General features: G+C 47.4%; 1 protein-coding gene across 3 annotated transcripts in view; it reads left to right on the top strand.

Annotated features, from left to right (window-relative positions):
* LOC140209583 (SLAM family member 8-like) overlaps positions 1–24,220 on the top strand; it is a 54,406-nt gene that overhangs the window by 8,673 nt on the left and 21,513 nt on the right. For 2 of the 3 annotated variants that reach the window (XM_072277855.1, XM_072277853.1), the window contains exons 2-4: positions 5,980–6,121; positions 8,187–8,507; positions 18,249–18,536. In XM_072277855.1, the coding sequence (XP_072133956.1) occupies positions 6,007–6,121; positions 8,187–8,507; positions 18,249–18,536 (724 nt within the window). In that variant the 5' untranslated portion in view covers positions 5,980–6,006. The remainder of the gene's footprint in view (positions 1–5,979; positions 6,122–8,186; positions 8,508–18,248; positions 18,537–24,220) is intronic. The other variant, XM_072277854.1, reaches the window with a different exon arrangement.

Genomic DNA, 24,220 nt, shown 5'->3' with positions numbered 1-24,220 from the left:
TATTGCCTTTTTAGTTACCTTCTGTTGCTCTTTAAAAGTTCCCGAATCCTCCGGCTTCCCACTCGTCTTTGCTATGTTATACTTCTTCTCTTTTATTTTTATACTGTCCATTACTTCCCTTGTCAGCCACAGCCTCCCCTTACTCCCCTTAGGATCTTTCTTCCTCTTTGGAATGAACTGATCCTGCACCTTCCGCATTATTCCCAGAAACACCTGCCATTGCTGTTCCACTGTCATCCCTGCAAGGGTATTGTTCCATTGAACTTTGGCCAGCTTCTCCCTCATAGCACCATAGTTCCCTTTGTTCAACTGTAATACTGACACTTTTTCCCTTCTCCCTCTCAAATTGTTGATTAAAACTTACCATATTATGGTCACTACCTCCTAATGGCTCCTTTACTTCGAGGTCCCTGATCAAATCCGGTTCATTGCACAACACTAAATCTAGAATTGCGTTCTCTCTGGTAGGCTCCAGTACAAGCTGTTCTAAGAATCCATCTCGGATGGACTCTACAAACTCCCTTCCTTGGGGTCCAGTACCTACCTGATTCCTCCAGTCTACCTGCATGTTGAAGTCCCCCATAACAACTGTAGCATTACCTTTGTCACATGCCAATTTTAACTCTTGATTCAACCTACACCCTACACCCAGACTACTGTTTGGGGGCCTGTAGATAACTCCCATTAGGGTCTTGACCTCCTGCTGATTACCGTCAATGTAAGCTCTGCGTCGTGCGGTAAGTGCTGCTCGCACGGAACTGTCCATCCAGGGTTTCCAGTTTGGAGAGACCCTGACCGATTTTTGGGGGACAACATCCTCGATGCACTTCCGGACAAAGCTCGTGACCCCTTCCGTGAACTCGAACACGTCCTCATCATGGAAGACATTCCAGTTGATGTTATCAAAGCAGTCCTGTAGCATGGAGGCCGATTGATTGGACCAACAGTGGACGGTTTTAACTATGATTGCCCTTGTTTCTGCTTCAGCCTAGACTTTGGCAGCAGGAAGATGGAGGAGTGATCCAATTTTCCAAACGAGCAGAGCAAAGGAGCACTTTGTAAGCATGGTGGAAGGGAGAGTAGCCATGGTGATGTATGCTATCCCCCCGTGTGCTCACCTGGATGTGTTGCCAAAACTTCGGAGAGACTTGTTATGTGACCACGGTTTCGTTTACTGTGGGTGTCACTTTAAAACACCTGAATGAGGCGGAACTATGACCTCAGTATAACAAGCTGCAGACAGACCGCTGGGATTTTCAGAAAGAAAGAATAGGAGGGAGGGAGAGAGGGAGAGAGAGAGAGGGAGAGAGAGAGAGAGAGAGAGAGAAAGAAAAAAAGCAAGCAAGCTTTGGACCACAAGCTGGCGGGAGCTTGCTGCAGCAATGGGTAAAGTGCCCAGAATTGGGTTGATCAACAGCACCCAGTGCAGAGTGAACCTGTGACTGTCACTTCGTATGATCCACACGTGGATTTTGTTGGAGTACCCTGTGGCGACCGCCTTTGTTAACCCTTACATGGTTTTGGGTATGTTATGTGGTAACCACTTATGCTAAGGAATATTCCGTGGCTGTCACCTTATGATATCCCATTTAAATAATAGTCTACCCATTTATTTCTTCCACCAAAGTGCATGACCATACACTTTCCAACATTGTATTTCATTTGCCACTTCTTTGCCCATTCCTGTAAACTATCTAAGTCTCTCTGCAGGCTCTCTGTTTCCTTAACACTACCCACTCCTCCACCTATCTTTGTATCATCGGCAAATTTAGGCACAAATCCGTTAATCCAATAGTCCAAACCATTGACATACATCATAAAGAGGAGCGGTCCCAACACCGACCCCTGTGGAACTCCACTGGTAACCGGCAGCCAGGCAGAATAGAATCCCTTTATTCCTACTCTCTGTTTTCTGCCAATCAACCAGTGCTCCACCCAGGCTGGTAACTCCCCTGTAATTCCATGGGCTCTTATCTTTCTAAGCAGCCTCATGTGTGGCACCTTGTCAAAGGCCTTCTGAAAACCTAAGTACACCACGTCCACTTCATTTCCTTTGTCTACCCTGCTTGCTATTTCCTTGAAAAATTGCAGTAGGTTTGTCAGGCAGGATTTTCCTTTCAGGAAACTATGCTGGCATTGGCCTATCTTGTCATGTGCCTCCAGGTACACTGTAATCCTATCCCTAACAATCGATTCCAACAACTTTACAACCACTGATGTCAGGCTAACAGGTCTATCGTTTCCTTTCTACTGCCTCCCACCCTTCTTAAATAGCAGAGTAATATTTGCAATTTTCCAGTCATCCGGTACAATGCCAGAATCTATCAATTCTTGAAAGATCATTGTTAATGCCTCCGCAATCTCTCTTGCTACTTCCTTCAGAACCCGAGGGTGCATTCCATCAGGTCCAGGAGATTTATCCACCCTCAGACCATTAAGCTTCCTGAGCACCTTCTCAGTTATAATTTTCACTACACATACTCCACTTCCCTGACACTCTTGAATGTCTGGTATACTGCAGATGTCTTCGAATGTGAAGACTGATGCAAAATACGCATTCAGTTCCTCTGCCATATTTGCATCTTTCATCACAATATCTCCAGTGTCATTTTCTATTGGTCCTGTATCTACGCTCAACTCTCTTTTACCCTTTATGTACTTAAAATACTTTATATACTTTTAGTGTCTTCTTTGCTCTTAGTCACCAGCTTCCTTTCATAATTCATCTTTTCCTTCCTAATGACCTTCTTAATTTCCTTCTGCAAGTTTTTAAATCCTCTGTCTTCCCACTAGCTATGGCTTTCTTGTATGCCTTTTCTTTTGCTTTTACTTTGGCTCCTGACTTCACTTGTCAGCCACGGTAGTGTCCTTCTTCCATTCGAAAATATCTGCTTATTTGGAATATATCTATCTTGCACTTCCCTCATTTTTCCGCAGAAACTCCAGCCATTGCTGCTCTGTTGTAATTCCTGCTAGTGTCCCTTTCCAGTCAACTTTGGCAGTTCCTCTCTCATGCCATTGTAATTTTCTTTATTCCACTTAAATATCGGCACTTTGGAATTTAGTTTCTCCTTCTCAAATTTCAAAGTGAACTTGATCATCTTGTGATCACTGGTCACCAAGGGTTCCCTAAACTTAAGCTCTCTTATCACCTCTGGATCATTGCACAACACCCAATCCAGCACAGCCAATCCCCTAGTGGGCTCAACAACATGCTGTTCTGAAAAGCCATCCCTTAGGCATTCTACAAATTTCCTCTCTTGAGGTCCAGTACTGGCCTGGTTTTCCCAATCCACTTTCATGTTAAAATACCCAGCAATTATCAAGACATTGCCCTTTTGAATTGCCTTTTCAATCTCCTGCTGTAATTTGTAATCCACATCCTGGCTGCTGTTTGGAGGCCTGTATACAACTGCCATTAGGGTCCTTTTACCCTTGCCACCCCCTACTAACCTATCTTTCTAATGCAACGTATATCCTTGGACGTTCAGCTCCCAATGGCAGCCATCCTTTAGCCAAGTTTCAGAGACGGCCACAATGTCATACTTGTCAATCTGTAGCTGAATTTCAAGATCATCCATTTTATTCCTTGTGCTGTGTGCATTCAAATACAACACTCTCAGTCCATTACTTGTTGCTTTCTGTTTTAACTGCACCACAACGCTATTGCCCTGTAAGTCATCCCACTGGCTGTGATTATGCCTCATCTCCTGTCCGTTCTTATATCATCTCTGTTGCACACTACCTTTTGATTTATTTCTGTTTTTCCCTTCCTCAGCCCTATCACTGTGGTTTGCATCCCCCTGTCAAATTAGATTTAAAAAGGTATCCGTTAGTCTTGAGAGACCATGGATGTGTGCCTGGAAAGTCTTCACTCTCCAGTGCGCAGGCCTGGGCAAGGTTGTATGGAAGACCAGCAGTTGCCCATGCTGCAAGTCTCCCCTCTCCACGACACCAATGTTGTCCAAGGGAAGGGCATTAGGACCCATACAGCTTGGCACCAGTGTCGTCGCAGAGCAATGTGTGATTAAGTGCCTTGCTCAAGGACACAACACATTCCCTTGGCTGGGGCTCGAACTCACGACCTTCAGGTAGCTAGTCCAATGCCTTAACCACCTGGCCACATTTAATTAGATTCGATTAAACCCTCCCCAGCAGCTCTACTAAATGAGCCCGCTGGGATATTGGACCCCTTTGGGTTCAGATGTAACCCGTCCTTTCTGTACAGGTTGTACCTCCCCCAGAAGAGGCCCCAGTTATATTCATAATCTCCTCTGAACAACTCAGTGCTCATTTTCTGTGTTCAGCTGCTGGGTGTGAAAACTGGGAAGTCATGATGCAGCTGTATAAAACTTTGTTTGAGCCACATTGAGTGCAGTTCTGGTTGCTGCATTACAGGAAGGAGGTGGAGGCTCTGGAGAGGGGGTGGAAGAGGTTTGCCAGTCTGTTGCCTGGATTAGAAGATATGAGCAATGAAAAGAGCTTGGAGAAAGCTGGGCTGCTTTCTCTCAAGTGACTGAGGCTGAGAGAATAGTATTTAATATTATGAGAGAGTGGACCGTCCTTTACCCATGGTGGAAATGTCAAATACCTGATGGCAGGGCTTTCAGGTAACAGGGAGAAAGCTTAAACAGAAGTTACAAGGCAAGTGTGGTGGGCTGCAGGGATGTGTAGCCAGGTGATGTGGGGGAAGCAGACACTGTAGTAACATTGAAGGGACATTTAGACAGACACATGAATCAATGGGGTAGAGGCCGATACCCATGTGCATGCAGATGGGATGAATTAAAATTGGCACAGATATGGTGGGCTGTGGTACCTGTTCCTGTGCTGTACTGTTGGATGCCCTAGGAGGCCTCCTCACTTATTTCCGACCACTGGCTGCAATTTCCTGTTTGTCCGTGTTGTGTTTCTTATCAAAGGAGCAAAAGGATGCATTCCACCATAAGACATAGGAACAGAATTAGGTCATTCGGCCTCTCAAGTTGCTGTACCATTCCCCCACGGCTGATTTACTTTCCCTCCCAACCCCATTCTCCTGCCTTCTCCCTGTAAACTCTGGCACCCTTACTAACTAAGAACATGTCAATCTCCACTTTAAATATACCCAAGGATTTGCCCTCCACAATCGTCTACAGCAATGAATTCCACAGATTCACTATCCTTTGGCTAAAGAAGTTCCTCCTCATCACTGTTCTAAGGGGACATCCTTGTATTCTGAGGCTGTGTCCTCTGGTCCTAGACTCCCTAAAAATGGAAACATGCTCTTCACATCTACTCTATCTAGACCTATTCAATAGGTTTCAATGAGATCCCACATCCTCCTTCTAAACTCCAGCAAGTACAGTGCCAGAGTCATCTTCAATATGCAAACCTTTTCATTCCTGGGATCCTTCTCATAAACCTCCTCTGGGCCCTCTCCAATGCCAGCACAGCTTTCTTAGACGTGGGCCAAAACTACTCACAATACTTCAAATACGGTCAGCCCAATGAATTCCTTTTATATTGTAGTCCTGTCAAACCGAATGCTAACATTGCATTTGCCTTCCTTGCTTCTGACTCCACCTGCAAGTTACCCTTCAGAGAATCCAGCACAAGGAGTCCCAAGTCATTGTGCACCTCAGGTTTCTGAATTCACTCCCTGTGTAGAAAGTAGTCTCTGGCTTTATTTCTTCCACCAAGGTGTATGGCCATTCCCTTCCCTACACTTTTGCAAACTCCCTGCTACCTGCCCCTCCACCTACCTACAGTATGTGTCAAGATTCCAGATGATTTGTAGCAAGTACATCGAAACATACAGTAAAATGTCTCATTTGGATCAACAACCAACACAGCGAGAGTATGTAGAGGGCAGCCCGCAAGGGTCGCCTCGTATTCCTGCATCAACATAGCATGCCCGCAGTGCTCGACCCTGTAAATTATATTATGATAATGTGTTTTGGGCCGACTGAGTGATCTGGTGCTTTTGCTGTCTCTTAGGGAATTCGGTGCAGTTGAGAATAGAATATGCGGGCTAATGGCAGAGCACCAACCCATGATCGGCTCCAGTTCTCAACCAACTCACTGATTAAGGCGTCCAGCAAAGTTCAAATCAGTGAAAGCGAGAGCGGAAGGCGAGCAGGTGATTAGTGCTGTTTGCCTGTGTGTGGATGGACTCTCCCTCTCCCCCTCTCCTCTCCTCTCTCTCCCCCCGCCCCCCTCCATGTGGCTGACAGAGGCTTAGACCTTGGGCAAGGTTTAATCGACACGGTTTGTGGGTTGGACTCTGTAGTTCATGGTATATTTGTTTCTGGTTACTCTTTTTATTGCTATTTTGTGTGATTTTGTTCGGGGTGGTCTGGCTCTGCAGCCTGCAGTCAATGAACAACACAGTGCTAAATTGAACTGAACTGAACTGAACAGTCCTGGACTGTTTCAAGGACTCTGTGGTTTGACGTTTTATGTTCTCTGTGTTATTCGCTCATTTTTTGCCGTTTGCAGGACTTGTTCTTTCTTTTGGTGCATTGGGTGTTTGATGCTCTCTTTGAACGGGTTCCATGGTGTTTCTTTGTTTCGTGGCTGTCTGTGAGAAGACAAGTCTCAGGGTTGTAGACTGCACACAAAAGTTAATAATAAATGTACTTTGAACCTTTGAACTTTGATTGGGGTCAGCGGGCAAAAGCCTGTCCTTTCTTGGTTGGGCTGGTGTGTTCCAGGGTGGGGGCCGGCAGCTCAGCTGACACAGGGGAGCAGGGCGCGGTTGGTAAGTGTGCTGATCACACACATAGCTCCAGAGTTAGTTGTGAAGAGGGTGTCAGGAGACTACAGAAGGGTGTGGGCAGATTCCCTAAGTGGGGAAGGATATAGTGTGGAGTCCGATGTGGGATCCGATCAGGGTGGGGAGAGGAGGGGAGGATCGAGTAGGAACGAGAAAGAGGAGACACTAGCAATGGCTCAGGCTCTGAGCTGAGCTGAAGTGAATTTTCCGGAGTGCCTTTAGACACCTCGTCTTTCCAACTCTCAGTCATGAGGGAAGAGGATGTTGTCTCCGAGGTAACAACCTGAGCTCGTCCCATTCTGGGGTAACACAGGGACAGTCTGCGCACCGCAGGGGTCCTGGGCCGAGGACAGGTGAGGAAGGGGGTTCCTGTACATGGGGTGAGAGGACACCAGCCTCTCTGTAACACTGGGCAGCCCCACCCTCTGTCTCTCCCACACCAGCAAAAAAAACAAACTGCTGGAGGAACTCAGCTGGCTGAGCAGCATCTGAGGAGGCAGAAGGATGTTCGACATTTCAGATCGGGACTCGGCAACTGAGCTGAGGGCATCGAGGGGAGAGGGCCAAGGGAAAAGGGCAAGAGGGAGGGGTGAGGCAGGGGCTGACACCTGATTGGTGGAGCCAGTGGTGGATGTGATGATGTGAATGGGGAGGGGTGAGAAAGGGACTGACATGTGATTGGTGGAGCCAGCTGAGGAAGGGATGATGGGCATTGATGGGGGGGAGGGGTGAGAAAGGGACTGACACGTGATTGGTGGAGCCAGCTGAGGAAGGGATGATGGGCAGACTGGTGCTTGATGGTTTGAAACTCAGGCAGAAAAATGACAAAAATCAAAAGAACTGCTGAAAAATTGCTCCATATTCCAGCATCTGCAGTCACTTGTGTCTCTCGTCCCCACACATTCCCATGCTGTGAGGACCCCAACTTGGTTCCCCTCCTGTCTGGGAGAGTCGGTCCTTTCCTCTCTCCCACACCAGCACAGATGGTGAGGGTTCCCCGGGAGTCCTCCTGCCCCACTAAGCACCACCGTCTCCAGCTGATGATAGGTGCAACTCCCCTTCACACGGGGAACAGCTGGATCCGGTCTGGGTTGTTCTGACCTTTCTTTCTAGACCCCATTGCGTTGGGGGGGGTTGGTGTTAGTATTGTTTTATTGTACTCACCTCCTCCCCTCCCCACCGGGGACAGTGGGGCTGGAGAACAGCCCTTCAGATACTCACAAGGAGCTGCAACCTCTTGAACTTCGTAGGGAAATCTGACTGCGCCACCCCCCCTGTGTGATGTAGGATCTGTGGGTCGGCTCTCTCACAGGGCTGGGAGACAGATGATGGGCCGTACGGCCTGTTGCTATATCTGTTATTCTCACAGCTCTGATTCCTCCACCAGTCACTGAGCTGATCTGCTGACTGTCTCCTCTTGTCTCCTCAGCTGGGACTGGGGCTTCCCCGACCACCGTGAACGGAACTCGGGGACACTCGGTTTCCTTACCTTCTGGGATCCCAGACGGACCGGACGTTGCTGATGTTGTGTGGAGACGGGTATCACCCAGAAACATGATAGTGAAGTACTCAAAGGGTAACGTTAGCTACTTCGGTCCTGAGGAGTACAAGCAACGGATAACCTTTCATCCTGGGAACTTCAGTCTGGAAATCCATGATCTATGGAGAGAGGACTCTGGTGATTACGAGATAATGTTTACAGCAGTTTCAGGAGCTGAAAGTATAACAACAGTGCGACTGGAGGTGTACGGTGAGTAAGACACTGCGGAGGGGCTCGGGTTTCACCGGTTCCTGAAACACTCCTAATTACTGGCTGAGGGCAGATCCTGTGTGTTCCCCTGTTTACTGAGCCCCACTGACTGCCCGTGTCCAGAGCTGGGCTCATAGAAACATAGAAAACCTACAGCACAATAGAGGCTCTTTGGCCCACAAAGTTATGCCAAACATGTCCCTGCCTTAGAAATTACTAGGCTTACCCATAGGACCTTACCCTATTTTGCTAAGCTCCGTGTACCTATCCAAAAATCTCTTAAAAGACCCTATCGTATCTGCCTGCACCACTGTTGCCGGCAGCCGATTCCACGCACTCACCACTCTCTGCGTAAAAAACTTACCCCTGACATCTCCTCTGTACCTACTCCCCAGTACCTTAAACCCGTGTCCTCTGTGGGAACCATTTCAGCCCTGGGGAAAAGCCTCTGACTATTCACACAGTCCCAGTGTAGTGAGGCTGAGTCAGTGTGAGTTTGGAGGACACACCCGTCATATCCACAGAGACTGAGGCAGGAGCCGGAAGGGATTGAACCAATGTTAGGGAATCTCATGTATCTGAGACGGAGGGAGCTAATGGACCTGGTGTGAATGGCCTGAACAGTCTGTATCTGTGGGTCACAGTTACACACTGTATCCCCAGGTCAAAGTGCTGGTCTGTCATGTTCAGGGATCCCATTTTCAGAAGGCACTGCTTGTTAATTCCCCAGACTGAGGTCTGAGCTCAGCAAAGTGTTTATTCCTCAGCCTTCATGCTGTGCTGTGCTGGGTGAGACCCTGTGTGTTCATTACTATCACGTGACCGGCAACAATGAATATAGAATTGAGTTGAGTCAGGTTTTATAAAAACAATCAAACATTTATTAAATTCTGCTCAATATAAAAAAATAAACAAACGAAAATCTTAATCGGAAGTAAACTACCATGCGGCCATTTAACAAACCGCCACTCAGTACTAGTTCTTAAAGTGATAAATGCGAGAACAGTTCTTAAAGCAGTAAATTCAAACACAGTTCTTAGAATGGTAAGTTCGAAAGTCCAAGAGATTTATACAGTCAATTAGGAGAGACTTCCCTGAAGCAAATAATTCCGCGAAGACACGACATCACGCCAGTCCCATCCGGATCCTGCCTTATCCGCAGGATTCACGACAACGGAAATAAAACGGTTTAAAGGCACTGACCTTTCCTTCTGGATACTAGATCCTGCACAGCCTTTTCTGCCACTTTTAGCAGAGGCTATCTCATGCAGATCACTCTTTCTTGAACAAATTCAATAATGGTCGATCCTTTCAACCGTCGAACGACTCCTTCAGGTCCTGTCTTCACTCTCCAATACTACTGCAGAGATACATCAACAAACCTGGCAGCAATTGATTAAACTGCCGGCCCAACACTGTTGTACCTTACAATAGAACCCAAAACTCCGTTTTAAATCGGAACTGCGTCATAAAGCAAATACGCAGTGGAGCGGAGTATCTGGCTAATGTTCTAACTGGAAAACTAACTGCGTCACCAGGGATCCACACTTACATACCTGGTGAGAACAGGTCATCACGTGACCTCACATCGGCGGGAAAATTACATCATGTGACCTCCGCAAGACCATTACATCATCCTCATAAGACAATCACGAGATATCCATGAGGCATGTAACATTACACTGAATATAGTGTCCCAGTGAGTGACACAGCACACACACACAGCAATATGGTCCCTGACTCAGAGGCCTCCATTGGCCAGGGTTGAGCGTGGATACTGCCTCCTAACTGTCTGGATACACAAGCCTGGACAGTACGATATGGAGAGCAAGCTGTTGCCCGTGCAGCAAGATCCCCCTCCACGCATCTGATGAACCCAAAGGAACGGCAGATCCAATGCAGTTTGGCACCGGCAGTGTCGCTGGAGTTACCAGACATTAAAGTCAACAGCCTTAGGCACTCCAGCTCCAGATTTTTCCCTGAAGCCTTCCCCATGATTGGGTATAGTCGCAAATCCGTGGAAGTTTGAGATCAGAGTTTTCTTTCTCCATCTGCCCGAAGCCACTGATTTAACCCGCTGAATTAACCCACCTTTACCCCTTTACCTGTCGGTAGAAACTGTTCCACTGAGCTTAGTAGCTGACCCACACGTGAAGGTCAGGAGCTGGACTTGGTTGTCAGAGGAATTTGAGACACACACCACTGGGAGCATTTCATAGGTGGTGGGAGATTATCCCCACTACCAACCCTGGCCATAACAACCTTAACAAATCACTGCTGACTCACTCTTCCAGTAATTCATCATGATGTTAAAATGTTTTCTTTACTCCCTCTTGTTGCCTGTTTCCAATCTAAACAAATGTACCACAACCCAAGATCTGCCAGTTAGTAGGTTAAAGTTCAAAATACATTTATTATCAAAGTATTTTTATTTTATATATATATCTCTGTGATTCGTCTCCTTACAGGCAGCCACAAAACAAAGAAACCCAATAGAATCCATTAAGAAAAGACCGTCAAGCACCCAATGTGCAGTAAAAAAAAATTGTGGAAACAATGAAAGTAAGCAAATAATATTCAGAACGGAAGATCCTGAAAGTGAGTCCACAGCCACGAAGCCAGGCATCACTGAAGCTGATCCAGGAGCCTGTTAGTTGTAGGCCGCAGCCCCAGTTCAGCACAGAGATGAGTAAATCTCACTGTGCAGCGTGGTGACCACTGGCCTGTACCTTACCTTTGACCCCAACACCCTGACCTTTACAATCTGGCCGGCACGTAAATCGTCCAAACATCAGCTCATTCCTCACTCTTGGACAAGATACTGCTGTTTGGATACACCCTTGGGTCCGGGCCTCACTGCCTCGAGTTGGCCTGTACCCAACCTTTCCAATTCAGCCCGGCACTTAAATTGGTCAAACCTCGGGTCGTCCTTCACTCTCGGGCCGAGGCCCTGCCACCTCGATACAGTCATAACTGGAATCAGATTTAACATCACTGGCATATGTCTTGAAATTTGTTAACTTTACGGCAGCGGTACATGGTAACACATGATAAATAAATATAGAGAAAAAAACTGAGTTACATTAAATATATACACGTCTATTAAGTAGTTAAGTTAAAATAAGTAATGCAAAATAAATAAAAAAATATAGTGACAGTAGATAGTGTTCACGGGTTCAATATCTATTTAGGAATTGGATGGCAGAGGGGAGGAGGCTGTTCCTGAATCGCTGAGTGTGTACCTTCAGGCTCCTGTACCTCCTACCTGACGGTAACAGTGTGAAGAGGGCCTGTCCTGGGCGGTGGGGATCCTTAACGATGGACGCCGCCTTCCTAGGGAACCGCTGCTTGAAAATGACTTGGATTTACAGAGGCTGGTACCGATGCTGGAGCTGACTAATTTTACAAGTTTCTGCAATTATCTTGATCTTGTGCAGTAGCCCCACCACCGCACCCCCGCCACCCCCCATACCAGACAGTGATGCAGCCAGCCAGGATGCTCTCTATGCGGCATTTGTAGGTTTTTGAGAGTTTTAGTTGACAAACCAAATCTTTTCAAACTCCTAATGAAGTATAGCTGCTGTCTTGCCTTCTTTATATTTGTATCAATATGTTGGGAGCAGATTAGGATCTCAGTGATATTGACATCCAGGAACTTGAAACTGCTCACTCTCTCCACTTCTGATCCCTCTGTGAGGATTGGTCTGTGTTCCCTCGTCTTACCCTTCCTGAAGTCCACAATCAGCTCTTTGGTCTTTCTGACATTGAGTGCCAGGTTGCGACTGCAACACCACTCAGCTGACAGGTATATCTCACTCCTGTACGCCCTCTCGTCACCACCATCTGAAACTCTGCCAACAATGGTTGTATCAACAGCAAATTTGTAGATGCTTTTTGAGCTATACCTCGTCACACAGTCAAGGGAGTGGAGGGAGTACAGAAGTGGACAAAGCACACATCCCTGTGGAGCGCCAGTGTTAATTGTCAGCGAGGTGGAGATGTTGTTTCCAATCGGCTCAGATTGTGGTTTTCCGGTTAGGAAGTCATGGATCCGGTTGCAGAGGGAGTTACAGAGGCCCAGGTTCTGTAGCTTTTCTATCAGTACTGTGGAAGTGATGGCGTTAGACGCTTAGCTATAGTCAATAAACAACATCCTGACATAGGTATTTGCATTGTCCAGGAGATTCAAGGCAGTGAGATCGTATCTGCCGTAGACCTATTGTGGCAATAGGCAAATTGCAATGGGTCCAGGTCCTTCCTGTGACAGGCGTTGAGTCTGACCATGAGCAACCTCTCAAAGCATTTCATCACTGTAGATGTGAGCACTGTGGACGACAGCTGTTGAGGCAGCTCACGCTACTCTTGGGCACTGGTATAATTGTTGCCCTTTTGAAGCAGGTGGGAACTTCTGACTGTAGCAGTGAGAGATTGAAAATGTCTTTCAATACTCCTGCCAGTTGTGTGGCACAGGTTTTCAGGGCCTCACCAGGTACTCCATCGGGACCTGCTGCCTTGCGAGCGCTCCCCCTCCTGAAAGACAGCCTGACATCGGTCTTCGGGTCAGAGATCACAGGGTCACTGGGTGCAGCAGGGATCCTCAGAGCTGTAATTTTATTCTCCCTTTCAAAGCGGGCATAAAAGGTGTTGAGCATGTCTGGTAGTGAAGTATCGCTGCTGTTCATGTTATTGGGTTTCACTTTGTAGAAAATAATGTCCTACAATCCGGCCAGAGTTGATGTACATCCGATGTCACCTTCAACCTCACTCAGAATTGTCTCTTCCCTCTTGAAATAGCCCTCAGCAAATCATACCTGGCTTTCTTGTACAGACATGAGTAACCAAACTTAAATAGACTTAAATAGCATCAAATAGCATCAGCCCTCAGCAGACGACAAACCCCCTGGTTCATCCACGGCTGTTGGTTTGGGAATGTACAGCAAGTTTTCGTAGGCACACACTCATCCACACAGGTTTTCATGAAGTCGGTAACAACTGCAGCATACTCATCCAGATTCAAAGATAAATCCCTGAATACAGTCCAGTCCGCCAATTCAAAGCAGTCCAGCAGGTGCTCCTGTGCTCCGCTTGTCCAAACCCACTTGGTCCTCACTACTGGTGCTGCAGTCTTCAGGCTCTGCCTGTACTCGGGGAGTAGGTGATCAGACTTCCCGAAGTGTGAGTGTGGAATAACACAGCAGGCACTTTTGAACTTAGTGTAACTGTGATCCAGAGAGTTATTTCCTCTGGTACTACAGGTGATTTGTTGGTAATAATTATTTAGTGACTTTAACAAGATAACCTCTGCTTTTGAGAGACTTGACCGACCTATCTTGACAACATACTGTGAACCCGTCTATTTGAATCACTGTGTCTGGCATGGAAAGGGTTAACCAAGATTCCATAAAACAAACGAGAGAAAATCTGCAGATGCTGGAAATCCAAGCAACACACACAAAATGCTGGCCAGGCAACATCAATGGAATAAATACAGTTGACGTTTTGGGCCGAAACACTTCAGCAGGACTGGAAAGTAAAAGCTGAAGAGTGGAGTTAAAAGGTGGGGGGAGGGGACAGAGGAACACAAGGTGCTACGTGAAATCGGGACGAGGGGACGGGGGGGTGAGGTGAAGTGAAGAGCTGGGAAGCTGATCGGTGGATGAGATACAGGGCTGGAGAAGGGGGGGGAAGTCTGACAGAAGAGAATGATGGCCATGGAAAAAGAAAAGTGGGGAGGAGCACCAGGGGGAGGAGATGTGCAGGGAAGGAGATAGGGTGAGAGTGGGAAAACGGGAGGGGTCATTACTGGAAATTTGGGAAATCGAATTTCATGCCATCAGATTGGAGGCTATCCAGACGGAATATAAGGTGTCGTTCCTCCAACCTGAGTGTGGCCTCATTAATACAGTAGAGGAGGCCATGGATAGACATATTGGAGCGGAATGGGAGGTGGAATTAAAATGGATGGCCACTGGGAGAAGTTGCTTTTTCTGGTGGATGGAGCATAGGTGCTTGACGAAGCAGTCTCCCAATCTACATCGGGACTTGCTGATATACAGGAGGCCACACCAGGAGCACTGGACACAATATATGTCATTGGACAATGTCTCCTATCCACTACATAATGTACTGGTTGGGCACAGGAGTACATTCAGCCAGAGACTCATTCCACCGAGATGCAGCACAGAGCGCCATAGGAAGTCATTCCTGCCTGTGGCCATCAAACTTCACAACTCCTCCCTTGGAGGGTCAGACACCCTGTGCCGATAGGCTGGTCCTGGACTTATTTCACAATTTACATATCACTATTTAACTATTTATGATTCTATTACTATTTATTATTTATGGTGCAACTGTAATGAAAACCAATTTACCCCGGGATCAATAAAGTATGACTATGACTATATGACCCCAACGATCTCACAGGTGAAGTGTCGCTTCACCTGGAAGGACTGTTTGGAGCCCTGAATGGTAGTGAGGGAGGAGGTGTAGGGGCAGATGTAGCACTTGTTCTGTTTGCAAGGATAAGTGCCAGGAGGGAGATCAGTGGGGAAGGACGAATGGACAAGGAAGTCGTGTAGGGAGTGATCCCCGCAGAAAGCAGAAAGTGGGGGGGAGGCTTGGTGGTGGGATCTCATTGGAGTTGGCGGAAGATCTGGAGAATTATATGCTGGACACGGAGGCTTGTCGGGTGGTAGGTAAGGACAAGAGGAACCCTATCCCTGACAGGGTGGCAGGAAGATGGTTTAAGAGCAGACGTGCATGAAATGGAAGAGATGTGGTTGAGGGCAGCGTTGATGGTGGAACAAGGGAAGCCCCTTTCTTTGAAAAAGGAGGACGTCTCCTTCATTCTAGAACCTGTCTCTGAATGTGAACAAGACAAAAGAGATGGTTGTTGACTTCAAGAGAGCACGGAGCAACCACCCTCCGCTGAATATTGACGGCTCCTCCATTGAGATCGTTAAGAGCACCAAATTTCTTGGTGTTCACCTGGCGGAGAATCTCACCTGGTCCCTGAACACCAGCTCCATAGCCAAGAAAGCCCAGCAGCGTCTCTACTTCCTGCGAAGGCTGAGAAAATTCCATCTCCCACCCCCCATCCTCACCACATTCTACAGAGGATGTACTGAGAGCATCCTGAGCAGCTACATCACTGCCTCATTTGGGAATTGCACCGTCTCGAATCGCAAGACCCTGCAGCGGATAGTGAGGTCAGCTGAGAAGATCACCGGGGTCTCTCTTCCCGCCATTACAGACATTTACACCACATGCTGCACCCGTAAAGCCAACAGCATTGTGAAGGACCCCACGCACCCCTCACACAACCTCTTCTCCCTCCTGCCATCTGGCAAAAGGTACCGAAGCATTCGGGCTCTCATGACCAGACTGTGCAACAGTTTCTTCCCCCAAGCCATCAGACTCCTTATTACCCAGAGTCTAGACTGACATCGACATCATTTATTATTATATTGTAATTTGTCCTCTACTGTGCCTATCATCTCATTTATTATTTATTGTACTGCCCTGCACTGTTTTGTGCATTTTATGTAGTCCTTTGTAGGTCTGTAGTCTAGTTTAGATTTTGTGTTGTCTTAGGTAGTCAAGTGTAGCCTTGTGCTGTCTCACTCAGTCTGGTGTAGTTCTGTGTTGTTTCATGTAGCACCATGGTCCTGGAGGAACGTTGTTTCGTTTTTACTGTGTACTGTACCAGCAGTTTATGGTCGAAATGACAATAAAAAGCGACTTGACTTGGAAAAGCCTCATTCTGAGAGCAGACGTGATAGAGATGGAGGAGATGGAGAAATTGAGAGAAAGGGATTTCTGATTTCTCGAACTTCCGGTAATGGAAGTTGCCCTCTCCTTCACTGGTCCCCATTCGCTTTTCCTTCTCTCACCTTGCCTCCTTGCCTGTCCATCGCCTCCCTCTGGTGCTCCTCCCCCATTTTCATTCTTCCATGGCCTTCTATCCCCACCTATCAGACTCCCCCTTCTCCAGCCCTGTATCTCTTTCACCAGTCACCTTCCCAGCTATTCACTCCTCCCCCTCCTGGTTTCACCTATCAACTTGTGTTTCTCTCTCCCTCCCCACCTTTTGAATGTATTCCTCATTTCTTTTCTCCAGTCCTACAGAAGGGTCTTGGCCTGAAACATCGACTGTACTCTTTTCCATTGGTGTCGTTAAATTGATATGCATTGCATGAAGTTTTAAAGGTGACATGTGCATTAAAAATCCCTGATACAGCGGGACAATTCACTCTGTATGTTCTTAAGAAACAGTCTTAAATCAAGAACCTGGAGCCGAACAGCATCCTTGTACTTCTTTCTCTCCTCGCCCACCTCCCTGCTCCAACTTCTCATCTTTTTTCCAGTCCTGATCAGAATCAGAATCAGGTTTATTATCACCAGCATGTGACTTGTTAACTTATCAGCAGCAGTTCAATGCAATACATAATCTAGCAGAGAGAAAAAATAATAATAATTAAACAAGTAAATCTATTACGTATATGGAATAGATTCAAAAATGTGCAATGACAGAAATAATGTATATTAAAAACAAGTGAGGTAGTACCCAAAAATTCAACATCCATTTAGGAATCAGATGGCAGAGGGGAAGAAGCTGTTCCTGAATCGCTGAGTGTGCGCCTTCAGGCTTCTGTACCTCCTTCCTTATGGTAACAGTGAGAAAAGGGCATGCCCTGGGTGCTGGAGGTCCTTAATAATGGACGCTGCCTTTCTGAGCCACCGCTCCCTGAAGATGTCCTGGGTACTTTGTAGGCGATTACCCAAGATGGAGCTGACTAGATTTAGAATCTTCTGCAGCTTCTTTCGGTCCTGTGCAGTAGCCCCTCCATACCAGACAGTGATGCAGCCTGTCAGAATGCTCTCCATGGTACAATTATAGAAGATTTTGAGTGTATTTGTTGACATGCCAAATCTCTTCAAACTCCTAATAAAGTATGGCTGCTGATTTGCCTTCTTTATACAAATGTAACTACATCGATATGTTGGGACCAGGTTAGATCCTCAGAGATCTTGACACACAGGAACTTGAAGCTGCTCACTCTCTCCACTTCTGATCCCTCTATGAGGATTGGTATGTGGTCCTTCATCTTACCCTTCTTGAAGTCCACAATCAGCCCTTTCGTCTTACTGACACTGAGTGCCAGGTTGTTGCTGTGGCACCACTCCACTAGTTGGCATATCTCGCTCCTGTACGTCCTCTCGTCACCATCTGAGATTCTACCAACAATGGTTGTCTCATCCCGAAACACTGACTGTTTACACTTTTCCACAGGTGCTGCCTGGCCTGCTGAGTTCCTCCAGCATTTTGTGTGTGTTGCTCAGATTTCCAGCATCTGCAGATTCTGCAGGTGGAGGGCAGTTAAAACTGTGAATTCACTCTTTTTCAGCATTACACAATGATTTAGTAATTTTACCAGAGTACAGGTTCTACTTGGGGAGAGAATTCAGATATTGGAGGTGCAAAGGGGTTTGGCAGTCAGAATTCATTTAAGGTTAACTTCGAGATTATTTATATTTAACTTCTTGTTTGAGTCAGTCGTAAAGTGTCAAAAGCAGTATATGAGCAGGGCACACGTGGGAATTTTCTCCAGCAGGAACTGAAGGGTGAAGAGAAGGTTAAACTGGTGGGTGGAAATGAGCGGGGATCAGTTTAGAGTTTACTTTGATCCTCAAGGGGTCCACGAAGATCTCCTTCACTCATCTTTCATCTCTCCATCGCAGAGCCGGTGTCAGGAACAAACATCAAAGTTCAGAATAATACTGGAGTCTGTAACTTCACCCTGACCTGCTCGGTGACCTCAGGTGACAACACCAGCTTCAGATGGTGGAGGGACAAAGAAGCTGTGGTGAACGACAGCCCCCATAACCTCTGGGGACATGGAGAGACATTGGAGATTCATCACACACCAGAGAGCATGGACGTTGTGTACAGGTGTGAAGCCAAGAATCCCGTCAGTGTGGACACAGCGCAGATCCAGTTGAGGGAGACCTGTAAGCGGCACACATCTGGTGAGTATCAGAGGAAGAAGTTGGGATTCAGAGAGGAGGGTGGTTACCCTGTCCCAGGAGTGAGTGACAGGACAGAGTAGAGGACCTTCAGTCTCGATCTATCCTGCTCTCTGACACTCTCTGGCCGGGTACTGTAGAGCAGAGGTTACCATTGAGGATTGAGAGCTGTTGTACTATCAAAGCTGAGAGCTAAAGTGTTGGAGGAGATACATGCCAGTCATCTAGGTGTGGTGAAAATGAAAGCATTGGCTTGAATCTTTGTCTGGTGGTCTAGGATACATCAGCAGATTGAGCAAGTAACCATGGACTGTACAGGATGCCAACATATCCAGAAGATGCCAAGAGCTGCACACCAGCATCCTTGGGAATGGCCTGCATTGCCCTAACAGTGGATTCATGTGGCTTTTGCCAGATCATTCATGGGCACAAATTCCTTGGTTGTGGTGAATGCAGCTACAATGTGACTTGAAGTGTTCCTGATAGCCTCCACTGCAGACTCTACACTGTTGGTCTATTGAGAAGCCTCTTCACAAAGACTGACAAAGTGTTTGCTTGGGCTCGACAGGAGGCAAGTGCAGAAATTGCCGGTGCCCTAGCAGAGATATTTGAAACATGGTTAGTGACAGGAGAGGTACCAGAGGACAGGAGGATAGCTAATGTTGTTCCACTGTTTAAGAAAGGCACTGAACATATACCAGGAAATTATAGGCCAGTGAGTCTGACATCAGATGTGGGAAAGTTATTGGAAGGTATTCTGAGGGACTGGTTATGTAAGTACTTGGATAGACAAGGACTGATTACGGATAGTTGGTATGGCTTTCTGCATGGTAGGTCATGTCTATTTTTTAAGCTCTATGTACCTATCTAAGAACCTCTTAAAGGACTATTGTAGCCCACTGAGGAGTGTGGTGGAACAAAGCCCCATAATTCATTGAAAGCAGCATCACAGCTTTTGGCACATTGACCTTCATAAATCAAAGTATTGAGTGCAGGATATGGGATGTTACGTTGAAATTGTATAAGACAGTGGTGAGGCCAAATTTGGAGTATTATTTACAGTTTTGGTCACCTACATGTAGGAAAGAATTTAGTAAGTATGAAAGAGTGCAGAGAAAATTTACAAGGATGTTGATGGATCTGTAGTACCGGAGTTATAAGGAAAGATTGAATAGGTTCTTAGAACATAGACGATTGAGAAGAGATTTGAGAAAAAACCTAGAACATAGAACACAGAAATCTACAGCACACTACAGGCCCTTCGGCACACAATGTTACACCCACCATGCAACCTACTCTAGAAACTGACTTGAATTTCCTGACCGCATTGCCCTATATTTCTCTAAGCTCCATGTACCAATCTAAGAATCTCTCAAAAAACTCTGTTGTATCCACCTCTACCACCTTCACTGGCAGTGTATTACACTCTGCGTGGAAAAACTTACTCTGACATCCCCTTTGTACCTACTTCCAAGCACCTTAAAACTGTGCCTCCTTGTGCTAGCCATTTCAACCTTGGGGAAAAGTCTCTGCCTGTCCACACGAACAAAGACTCTCATCATCTTATATACAAAATTATGAGGGGTAGAGATAGGGTAAATGCAAACAGGCTTGTCCGACTGAGGTTGGGTGGGACTACAACCAGAGGTGATGGGTGTGATAGGATGGGGTGGCTGGGAACGGACCCAAGTGCAAGACACAGACACTGAAGTACTAGGGACAGGACTAGGATACAGGGCGATGGCAAGGACATGGACAGCAAAACCAGGAACCTGGAACAGGACTGGACAAGAGAGCTAGGAGCCCAGGCTTGGACTCTGTGCCAGAGACTGGACAAGGACCCAGTATCTGGGACTTGTCTCTGGCTCAGACCCCAGAACCAGGCAAGGACGAGGCTTGGCAGGCGGGCAGGATGAGGCTGGGGTCTTCAGGCTTGAGGCAGGGCTGGAGGCGGGAGACGAGGCGGGGCAGGGCGCGGTTCACCACCCGACGGAGGCATGGGACGGGAAGGAACAGAGCCACCCGCAGGTAGTGGTGAGATGGCCTGGCTTACCCGATGGAGGCAAGGGACAGGAAGGGAGCTAGGTATAGGGTGGCTGCAGGACAAGACTGCAGGTGAGACGAGGCGAGAGTTACCAGCAAGACAAGGCAAGGCTTCAGGCAATGCAAGGCGAGACGAGAACTTCAGGCGAGGCGAGAGTTACCGGCAGGGCAGGGCAGGGCAGGGCAGGGTAGGGCTTCAGGCGAGGAAACAGAAGGCAGAGCAAGGGATACAAGGAGTAAGGACAAGAACAATCCAGTGGCCACACCCTGGTCTCTGAAGGTATTTATGCAGCCAGCCCCAACGAGCATCAACTGCCACAATTAGCTCAACAAGGACAGAAACAGGGTAGACAGGAAAACCTGGAGCAAGGCTCAATGGACCGGATCGTGAACCAGAATATGGACTTCACGGACCAGACCATGACAATGGGTTAAGGGTAAAAGGTGAAATGTTTAAGGGGAACGTTAAGGGAAACCTCTTCACATGGAGGGTCATGAGTGTGTGGAATGAGCTGCCAGCATGAGTTGCATGTGAGTAGAATTTGAATGTTTATGAGAAGTTTGGATAGGTCCATGGATGGTAGGGGTGTGGAGAACCAGATCCCAGTACAGGTAGAAGTTTAAATGTTTTTGGCATAGACTAGATGGGCTGAATGGCCTGTTTCTGTGCTGTACTTCTCCATGACACTGTGACTCTATGACTGGTATTCCAGAACACTTAGTCATCAGCAATGGACACAGTTTGTGGTCGAACAGTTTCAGTTATTGTTAAAAATGAATGGAATAAGACATGTTGCATCTCCATCATACCATCTGGCTACAAATGGCATGACAGAAAGGTTTGTGCAGGGTATAAAGAATGCACTGTGAGCAATGTCAACAGAACGCTCTACACTAACCCTGAACCTGAAGCTGGCTAATTTCCTGCTCGGATATCATAATGTACAACACTGCACAGCCAGCAACTTACCAGCCATACTGTTCCTGGATCGTCCCAAGCATTCACACTTGGATCACCTCAAACTCATCTCAGGAGGAGGATGCAGGACAAACAGCTAAGACAAATTGAAGTTTCCTGAAACAGGAAGCTCCGGTGTTTCTCTCCTGGACAAGCAGTCCTGGCGCGGGACTACAAAGGTGATCAAAAGTGGATACTCGGAAAGACTAAGGACAGAACTGGACCACTCTCCTAACACAATGGAAATTGAGTCCGATATCATCTGGAGACGACATATTGATCGATTGAGGAGAGCAGAGTCAATAGTTAGAGAAGAAAGTTGGCTACCGCTATCAGAACCACTCCCTGCAGTCCCAGAGTCCACTCCTACAATGAGCACAGACAGAGCCCAAGAACCCGAGATTGTTTCACAGCCACAAGTCTCACCTGTTAAGCAGAGTGACCCCCCTGTCAGGAAAAACATTATCCCACAAGAATAAGGAATCCTCCACAGCAAGTAAATCTTTAAACCCGAATAAGAGAATTTAAAGTTTACTCTGCTAATGTCTGCATATTTTCATTGGTGGTGGGCAAGTGGAACAGGTCAAAAGTTTTTAAGTTCCTCATGGTCAATATCACAAATGACCTGACTTGGTCCAACCAAGCAGAGTCCACTGCCAAGAAGGCCCACCAGTGCCTTTACTTCCTGAGGAAACTAAAGAAATTTGGCCTGTTGCCTAAAACCCTCAGTAATTTTTATAGATGCACTGTAGAAAGCATTCTTCTAGGGTGCGTCACAACCTGGTATGGAAGTTGTCCTGTCCAAGATCGGAAGAAGCTGCAGAAGATCGTGAATACGGCGCAGCACATCACACAAACCAATCTTCCGACCTTGGACTCACTTTACACCGCACGCTGTTGGAGCAGTGCTGCCAGGATAATCAAGGACACGACCCACCCAGCCAACACACTTTTCGTCCCTCTTCCCTCCGGGAGAAGGTTCAGGAGCTTGAAGACTCATACGGCCAGATTTGGGAACAGCTTCTTTCCAACTGTGATAAGACTGCTGAACGGATCCTGACCCGGATATGGGCCGTACCCTCCAAATATCCGGACCTGCCTCTCGGTTTTTTGTTTGCACTACCTTACTTTCCATTTTTCTGCGCAAGCAACAGGAATTCTGCAGATGCTGGAAATTCAAGCAACACACATAAAAGTTGCTGGTGAACGCAGCAGGCCAGGCAGCATCTCTAGGAAGAGGTGCAGTCGACGTTTCAGGCCGAGACCCTTTGTCAGGACTAACTGAAGGAAGAGTGAGTAAGGGATTTGAAAGTTGGAGGGGGAGGGGGAGATCCAAAATGATAGGAGAAGACAGGAGGGGGAGGGATGGAGCCAAGAGCTGGACAGGTGATAGGCAAAAGGGGATACGAGAGGATCATGGGACAGGAGGTCTGGGAAGAAAGATGAGGGGGGGGGGAACCCAGAGGATGGGCAAGGGGTATATTCAGAGGGACAGAGGGAGAAAAAAGAGAGTGAGAGAAAGAATGTGTGTATAAAAATAAGTAACGGATGGGGTATGAGGGGGAGTTGGGGCATCAGCGGAAGTTAGAGAAGTCGATGTTCATGCCATCAGGTTGGAGGCTACCCAGACGGAATATAAGGTGTTGTTCCTCCAACCTGAGTGTGGCTTCATCTTTACATTAGAAGAGGCCATGGATAGACATGTCAGAATGGGAATGGGATGTGGAATTAAAATGTATGGCCACTGGGAGATCCTGCTTTCTCTGGCGGACAGAGCGTAGATGTTCAGCAAAGCGGTCTCCCAGTCTACGTCGGGTCTCGCCAATATATAAAAGGCCACATCGGGAGCACCGGACGCAGTATATCACCCCAGCCGACTCAGGTGAAGTGTCGCCTCACCTGGAAGGACTGTCTGGGGCCCTGAATGGTGGTAAGGGAGGAAGTGTAAGGGCATGTGTAGCACTTGTTCCGCTTACACGGATAAGTGCCAGGAGGGAGATCAGTGGGGAGGGATGGGGGGGAAAACGCATGGACAAGGGAGTTGCGTAGGGAGTGATCCCTGCGGAATGCAGGGGGGCGGGGGAGGGAAAGATGTGCTTAGTGGTGGGATCCCGTTGGAGGTGGCGGAAGTTACGGAGAATAATATGTTGGACCCGGAGGCTGGTGGGGTGATAGGTGAGGACCAGGGGAACCCTATTCCTAGTGGGGTGGCGGGAGGATGGAGTGAGAGCAGATGTACGTGAAGTGGGGGAGATGCGTTTAAGAGCAGAGTTGATAGTGGAGGAAAGGAAGCCCCTTTCTTTAAAAAAGGAAGACATCTCCCTCGTCCTAGAATGAAAAGCCTCATCCCGAGGGCAGATGCGGTGGAGACGGAGGAATTGCGAGAAGCGGATGGCATTGGTGAGAAGAGGAATAGTCGAGATAGTTGTGAGAGTCAGTAGGCTTATAGTAGACATCAGTGGATAAGCTGTCTCCAGAGACAGAGACAGAAAGATCTAGAAAGGGGACGGAGGTGTCGGAAATGGACCAGGTAAACTTGAGGGCAGGGTGAAAGTTGGAGGCAAAGTTAATAAAGTCAACGAGTTCTGCATGCGTGCAGGAAGCAGCGCCAATGCAGTCATCGATGTAGCGAAGGAAAAGTGGGGGACAGATACCAGAATAGGCACGGAACATAGATTGTTCCACA

This window comes from Mobula birostris, chromosome 14 (assembly GCF_030028105.1).
Source record: "Mobula birostris isolate sMobBir1 chromosome 14, sMobBir1.hap1, whole genome shotgun sequence".
In the NCBI taxonomy this organism is placed as follows: domain Eukaryota; kingdom Metazoa; phylum Chordata; class Chondrichthyes; order Myliobatiformes; family Myliobatidae; genus Mobula; species Mobula birostris.
This window is presented reverse-complemented; position numbering and strand designations above follow the sequence as displayed.